This window comes from Cucurbita maxima, unplaced genomic scaffold (genome assembly GCF_002738345.1).
Source record: "Cucurbita maxima cultivar Rimu unplaced genomic scaffold, Cmax_1.0 Cma_Scf00027, whole genome shotgun sequence".
Lineage (NCBI taxonomy): Eukaryota > Viridiplantae > Streptophyta > Magnoliopsida > Cucurbitales > Cucurbitaceae > Cucurbita > Cucurbita maxima.
Genome location: NW_019272043.1, coordinates 2,497,989 through 2,506,189, shown reverse-complemented (window position 1 = coordinate 2,506,189; position 8,201 = coordinate 2,497,989). Strand labels below are relative to the sequence as shown.

The following is an 8,201-nucleotide window of genomic DNA, read 5'->3' as shown; positions in this document are numbered from 1 at the left end:
TTTTTTTTTTTAAAAAAAAAAAAAAAAAAAAAAAAAAAAAAAAAAAAAAAAAAAAGTTATATTTGGTAATTGTTGCCAAAACACACTAACATTTCTAAATAGAAAAACAAGATATTAAACAAACCTTTTCTTGAGAGCACCAATTGACGACCATCCCCCTCCGGCCAGCTGCCTCAAGAAACCCATCCGGCAGCCGAATAGTACCATCGGTAGACTCCTTCTCCGACGAGGGCCGTTTGAACACCCAAAGAAATGGCTTCCCACTCATCAACAACCCATTAGCAACATTGTCCATTTGCTCCTGAGACAAAACAACAACACTCCCAAACGACACATAAACAACCGACCCTAAATCCTGCCCATCGAGCCATTGCAAGCAAGAATCATCCGCCTCCCACATGTCTACGCTCAGCCCAAAGTCCCTCTCTTCCTTCTCCTCCTCCTCCTCCTTCCCAAATAAAAACGGCGACACCAATGGCCCGATAGGATAAACCATCGGCTGAACAACCCCGCGTATGGACTCCACAACCTCCTCCTCCAGCTCGTAAAAGGAAGCCCCCAAGACCCACTTCACATCACCCAAAAAGGCGAAAAAATCAGAGAGGACCTTTTGGATGGCGAGGTGAGCGTTGGGGAAGATGAAGGTAGGGATGTCATCAAAGTTGAGTAACGGCATACCGGGTAATTGGAGAGTCTCGTTCGAGTTTTGTAAAATGGCGAAATCGTTGAGTTTGTTGAAGAAATGGTAATAGATAGAGTAGAGAGCACATGGCTGGATCCAAAGCGCGACACAAGGTAGGTTGTTTTCTTTCGCGACCGGTATGAACCAAGGCACAAATTGGTGGACGATTAGGCACGAGAATTTTGTGCGTTGGGATAATTTCGCGACGAGATTTGAAAGGTTTTTTCTGCCTTCGGTTTCTAGTGTTTCGACCCAATAGTCATAGTTACTATGACGGTCAAAGTCGAGGTCGAGTCCGTCCGAGAAGAACTCGAGTTTGATTGATGGCATGGTGGCATCGGCATCGGCATCGGCATCCGCATCGTCGTTAGTGGCTGGTGCTGTTGTAGTGTGTTTGAGAATGTTGTGTCGGGCTAGCTCGGTGGTGGCAATGGTAACATGAATGCCTTTTGTGACGAGGATTTTAGCGAACTTAAGCATAGGGTTTAGATGGCCTTGTAAGGCAAGTGTGGTCATGAGAACATGGATGTTTTGATGGTGCACCATTGTTTATGAAACTTCTATGTTTTTTGTTGGAAAAGGTTAAGTGGAGATGGGGAGTTTATATATTGCTACCCATTGTTTTCTTCTTTTTTTAGACAAAATATTGTCGTTTTAAAGTTGTAATGGATGATGTAAGCTACTTTTACACCTCTAATAATCATTTGCTCCAAATTTCACCAAGTAATCAACCATACGCTTTCATCGCATTCCGTCCTAGTAATTTATCACGGGTTTTTCTCTAACTTCTACATAGTTCGGGGCTAAGGACTAAGGTGAGTTAGAAGTTGTTCACCGAGTTTCCGTGTCGCAGATTATATCTCATCTCTAAGTAAACTAATTTTTCTTTTCTTTAGACTTAGTCAACTTGCATTACTACAATAATGAATGATGGGTATTGTCGGTTCATACTGACCTCATCATATGTAACGACCCTAAATTTTTCTATTTAATCTAAAGCCATTACTATATTTTTTATTTTACATTTAATGCGTAATTACTTTAATGAGTTGTGAGGACCCTAAATTTTCTTATTTAACATAAGGTATTAATGTACATTTAGCTTTACATTTAATGCGGAATTACTTTAATGAGTTGTGACAACCCTAAATTTCCCTATTTAACCGACGGGTATTATTATACATTTAGCTTTACATTTAATGCGGAATTACTTTAATGAGTTGTGACGACCTAAATTTTCCTATTTAACCAAAGGGTATTACTATACATTTAACTTTACATTTAATGCGGAATTACTTTAATGAGTTGTGACAACCCTAAATTTCCTTATTTAAACTAAGGGTATTACTATATATTTAGCTTTACATTTAATGCGGAATTACTTTAATGAGTTGTGATGACCATAAATTTCTCGGTTTAACCTAAGACTATTTTACTGTACCTTTAACTTTACATTTAATGCAGAATTACTTTAATGAACTTTTTACAATTTAAAGAGAGAAGGAAAAACAATTCTGAATTAAATATTTTGTACTAACCTATATTTTATTAAATGCAATTACAACCAATGGGCGCAGGTAAGTGACCCCAATTGAGGCTATGCAACACCGACGATAGCTCATCGTATGCATCCTACCTTATACATTTAGTATAGGCTAGTATATGTTGCATTGTATTTGCATTAATAATATATGCAGCACCGATGATAAATATCGGGGCTATGCAGTACTAACGATTGCTCCTCCTAACTCCTCATATGCATCCTACACTATTATCGGTGCTGCATAGCTCCGATAGAGAAAAAAATAAAATAAAATAAATTGATTTTGAACTTTAAACCATTCAAAATAAAAATCAATAATATCAAGATTAGGAAAAAAAAATCTAATTAAGAATTTTCTAATATTATATTTTATAAAGAAAAATATAATATAATATAACATTCAACATAATTTGAAAAAAATTAAATTTCAATATTATACCATACTCTTCTAACCCTTAAAGAATATATATATATGCAACGATCCGAGTTTCCAAAGAGAACCAAAACCGTTACTAAGTACATTATATAACTTTTTATGTTGAAAACATTTCTTTAAAATAGTTTCTTAAAATAATGTCATGAACTTACATGTTTAAGGAAAATATCTTAAAACAATACAACAACAATACTCTCTACCCTTCTGCATGTGTTATGGTAAGTTGTGATGCCACCGTCAATCGTGCAAAGATATCTTACCTTTATCTAAAATATAGAAATAACACGTGATTTGAGTATTTTAAGAAATAATCCATATGTGGACTTTACAATTGTGGTTAGAGAATGCAAAGACATGCCACATGAATGAGACCTCTCATTTTAGAACCATATTCCCTTAGGTGACTATCCTAACTAAGTCATTGGATGTGTATTTACAACTCTACTCACTACCCATATATATGAATATGGACCCACCAGGCAGTTCACATAGCTCTTGAGCCTCCTACGCACGGCCTATACATACGAACATGGACCCACTAGCCAGTTTACACACTTCTTCGACCACGTAAAACTCGTATAAGGCAAGAATTTCCTTATTCAATTTTCTAACCTATTTCCATATATCAAGATTATATACAAAACATGGAATATATTAATTTAAAACGAATATAACATTTAAAAAAATGCAATTTTTTATTTTACAAAAATATGTAATAGTTTTAGAAAAGTATATATGCTAAATTTAATGCTAAAACAATTAATTTCTAAACTTACAAGATTTTAATTCAAAATAAACTTAAGGATAGATTAAATATTTGTTTGATTTTATAAAAAAATTAAACTAAAACTTATTCAAAACATCTTTTTGGTTGTGGAATTTTTACCAATACTTTAGAAATTCTTGAAAGAAAATGTAACGAACGGTTAATTAAATATATATATATATATTCGTGGAATCGCTGGAGGACGTGAGAATTCCGGCGACGCTCCACACGACTCTGGAGCAAGCGGATCTCCTCGGCATGTCTCCCAGCCTTTAGCTACACCTCGCCCACGACGCTAGAGTATCTACAAACGAAGAAACGAAAGAAATCGAGAGAGAGAGAGAGAGCACTGAAGTTTTCCGGCGAGTATCCGACGAGATACCCACGACTCCCAAATGCCGTATCTGATTGTTACACTGAGCAAACCAAACGGAAAATACCTCTCCAGCATAATATACACCCACATAGAGCAAGTACACGGCACGAATTGTCGTCGCCACCGTCGGAGAGGGAATTTGAAAATTGAATTTTTGGAAGAATTCCCGACCTACCTCCATGAACGTCCAACAACCACGAAACTTAGTGGGAGAGAGAAGGAGAAGGAGAAGGAGATGGAGAGATGGGGAGAGAAAAAGGACGTGAAACAACTTTGGAAGCAGTCGCACAGAGGAGAGAGAAAATGGCACCGGAAAATGCCGCCGAGTCGGGTAAGGAAGACGAATCCGATGGATCCGGGTCAAACTCGAATTAGGTACCCGAGGTCTAAACCCATCGCTGCCCAATAGTCCAACCTGCAACCCGTTTCCAGCCCATTTGTAAAACTCGAAGCCCAAGTTCCCTCGGCCCAGCCAATTTGGCCTACAGCCGAGCGCGCCCGCAGCCCAGCCCGAAAACGGAAACCCAACAACCCACGCCTGCACCCAACAACCCGCGAGCCAACCCGAGCTGGCCTCGACCTACACCTCAACCCGATGCCGCCTGCACTACATGGCGCGTCCTGCTGCTACCACGTGGCACCCAGCAACGCAGGCACGCCCTCAACTCGGCTCGGCGTAAACGGCTCGCTGTGACGTTCCGGGGACGCTTCGGCAGCTCCTTGGCTTATCCAACTCTGCTTTCAATTTTTGACCAAATTTCCACTGTTCTGACCCTCCGAAACCTGTTTTCGAGTAAGGTCAACCAAGTAAGTGGTCTTATTATAGAATAAGCTAGAAATTGTATGAGTATGATGATGTATGAGTTGTATCGTATTATGTCATATATTAGTATATGAGGATGTATGAGTTATGATGATGTATGAGTTGTATCGTATGATGTCGTATCCTAGTATATGTTTATGTATGAGTATATGATGATGAATGAGTTATGATACTTGATGATGTGTGTAGTATATATATTTCGATGAATGACGTACTTGATATGCTTGATGCACTTTAAGATAATATGATGAGTATGATGATGTTTTTCATATTGAGCATGCTATATGATGATGAGTGTTATATTGCATCGTGTCGTTATATCGACATAGGACACAACCCTAGGAGCATCAAAATGATATTAATATAAATATCCACGAGCATGTGTTATTCAATGTAACAAAGAGATGAGACTAGAGTATTGTGTCAAAAGAGATGATAAGATGGACATTAGAGGGGTCTCATACATATTGTAGGTTCATAAGCATAGGGATACTTCCCCTAGAGATGATGAGTGCAGATGCGCACAGTGACGAGTAGGGTGTTCATGGGGAGCATGACACTATGGGGTTTCACTGACCTCTGGATGTCGCTACAGATTAGCATGACCAAAGGGTCTAGGGGGTGTACGAGCGCCGTGGAGATTCACATCACTCGCACGTGTGGGTCGTGTGTAGGGAAGTACTACACATCCAATTTGTTTGAGACTGGAGGTCACCCCTAAATAAGTTAGAGATAGGTCTCAAGAGCATGATTACATGTGTTTGCATTAGCATGACCCCTACAGTGAGATCACTTACTGAGTATTCTCGAATACTCAGGCCCTGTGCCATATAATTTTTCAAGTAAAGGCAAGACGCCCATGTACGGATGAAGACGACATCGCAAATTGAGATTGTGTTACGTGCATAGGGTAATTGCATATTTAAATTCCTTGTCTTAGGTTAGAATAGAATGTTTGCATTTCATTTGTAATTGTTTTTGTTTTAATTTTAAATTCCAGCGTTAAGTTTTGAAACATGTAAGAACGACAGTGTTTTGTAACGTCATTTGTAATTGTTTTTGTTTTAATTTTAAATTCCAGCTTTAAGTTTTGAAACACGTAAGAACGATAGTGTTTTCTAGCAGTTTGAAGTGTTCTTTGAATGTTTTTAAATTTTCCATTATTTATGATGAACATTTAAGAGTTATATTCTCCATTTAACTAAGTGAAGTCGAATGTCATGGTCACATTCGAAATCCAGATTTGATAAGTGATGGTCTGATATTCTTTTACATCCCTGCCACATGGTCACATTACTTATTTTCTCATTTTACGTAACGACTCATGCCCAAGATTTGAAATACGGATTTGACATCTAATGGCCCAAAATTTCCTTGCAATATGGTCATGGTACATATGTTCTTCGCTTCTAAGAGGGGAGACTTCTTTCATGTAACGATCTATGCCCAAGATTTGGAATCTAGATACGACATTTGATGGCCTCAACATTTTCCTGCATCTTCTGCGTGTAACGGCCCAAGCTCACCACTAGCAGCAGACATTGTCCTTTTTAAGTTTTCTTTTTCGAAGTTTCCTTAAATGTTTTTAAAGTGTTTAGTGACCAACATTATAGCTCAATTTCATAATTGATGTAGTTTTGTGTTATGAGGAGCATGTTGAAACTTTGTGTGTAGTGTTAAAGACTCTGTAAATGCATGAGTTTAATGCTATGAGCAAGTTACATAATTGTTTGGCATATATTTGTAGTTTAAAATACGTGCACAATTCATACATTTTGAAGAGGCTTGTATATGGTCATTTGCATTCCCTTTTGAGTATCAAACCTTTGATGACAAACAAACACATGAAAACCCCATTTGCATGCACTTAAGTTGTCACCTTTTTGCAACCAATGTCAGCAATAAATACATCAAGATTCCGGTGAGAAGAACCACCGTCCTCCACCGCTCTTTTCGCTGCCTCCATCAGCTCTACCGCCCTTTTTGCCATTGCCTTCGCTGTAGGGCCATCGGTCATCTCCCATATGCATCTCTCCGCTTCTTTTGAACTATCAACTCCCTTATCTCCCTTCCTCATTCTCACACCTCTCTTGAAAACGTCCGTTAACAATTTGGCATTCGTTGGTTGATCCGTCCACTCCGGAAATGCTATCACTGGAACTCCGGCGACCACCGTCTCAAGCGTTGAGTTCCACCCACAATGAGTTAGGAAGCAACCCACTGCTATATGCTTGAGAACCTTGTTAAGAATACACGTACAAAATATTAAATGTTTGCCCGATCAAATCATAATTTATGAGTAAAATGTTAAACAAACCTGTTATTGAGAGCACCAATTCACGACGAGTGCCCTCCCACCAGCAGCCTCAAGAAACCCATCCGGCAGCCGAACAGTGCAACCCTCAGTAGATTTCTCAGGCGATGGTCGCTTGAACACCCAAAGAAACGGCTTCCCACTCATCAACAACCCATTAGCAATATTGTCAACTTGCTCTTGAGACAAAACAATAATACTCCCAAACGACACATAAACAACTGACCCCATGTCCCGCCCGTCCAGCCATTGCAGGCAAGAATCATCCGCCTTCCACATGTCTACGCTTAGCCCACCCTCCCCCAATTTCTCCTCCTTCCCAAGCAAAAAATGGCGATACTAATGGCCTGATTGGCGATATCATCGGCCGAACAACCCCACCTTTCATGGACCTCAAAACCTCCTCCTCCAGCTCGTCGAACGAAGTCCCCAAAACCCACTTCACCTCATCCAAGTAGCTGAAAAACTCTGAGAGGAGTTTTTGGAAGCAAAGATAAGCATTGGGGTGGATGAAGGTAGGGAGGTCTTCAAAGTTGAGTAATGGCAGGCCGGGTAATTGGAGAGGCTGGTTCTTACTTTGTAAAATGGCGAACTCGTTGAGTTTGTTGAAGAAGCGAAAGTAGATGGAGTAGAGAGCGCAAGGGAGGTTGTTTTCTTTAGCAATAGGTTATGAACCAAGGCACAAATTGGTGGAGGATTAGGCACAAGAATTTTGTGCATTGGGATAATGTAGCAATTAGATTTGAGAGGGTTTTGCTAGCTTTGGTTCTTAGAGAGTCAATAAAAATGTCAGAGTTGGCGTCCCGGTTGAAGTCGAGGTTGAGACCGTCGGAGAAGAACTCGAATTGGATTAATGGGTTGGTGGGATCGGCGGTGGTAGTGTGTTTGAGCATTCGGTGGTGGCAAGGGTGACTTGAATGCCCTTTGAGATGAGGGATTTGGCGAACTTGAGCATGGGGTTCAGATGGTCTTGTAAGGCGGCTGAGGCCATGAGAACATGGATGTTTTGATCGAACACCATTGTTTTTGAAGTTCCTATGTTTTGGGTTGGAAAAGGTTTAGGAGAAGTAATGAGTTTATATACACTTAGCTTTGTTCTTTCCTTTTTTGGTTAGAATGTTGTGTTTATGAAACGTTCTAACCTATGAAACTATATTTATTTAAAATTGTTACCCATTAGTTTTCTTTCTATGTTTTGAGGTTGGAATTAGCGCTCATAAAACTACCTTTAATAAAAAGCAAAAAAAAAAAAAAAAAAAAA

General features: G+C 39.3%; 1 protein-coding gene and 1 pseudogene across 1 annotated transcript in view; both read right to left on the bottom strand.

Moving 5' to 3' along the window:
• LOC111499583 (UDP-glycosyltransferase 84B2-like) overlaps positions 1-1,234 on the bottom strand; it is a 2,451-nt gene extending 1,217 nt beyond the window's left edge. The window contains exon 1 of the mRNA XM_023151175.1: positions 125-1,234. Coding sequence (XP_023006943.1) covers positions 125-1,228 — 1,104 coding nt within the window. The 5' untranslated portion in view covers positions 1,229-1,234. The remainder of the gene's footprint in view (positions 1-124) is intronic.
• A 5,251-nt stretch (positions 1,235-6,485) lies between these two features.
• Positions 6,486-8,012, bottom strand: LOC111499584 (annotated as a pseudogene).
• Between the last annotated feature and the right edge of the window lie 189 nt (positions 8,013-8,201).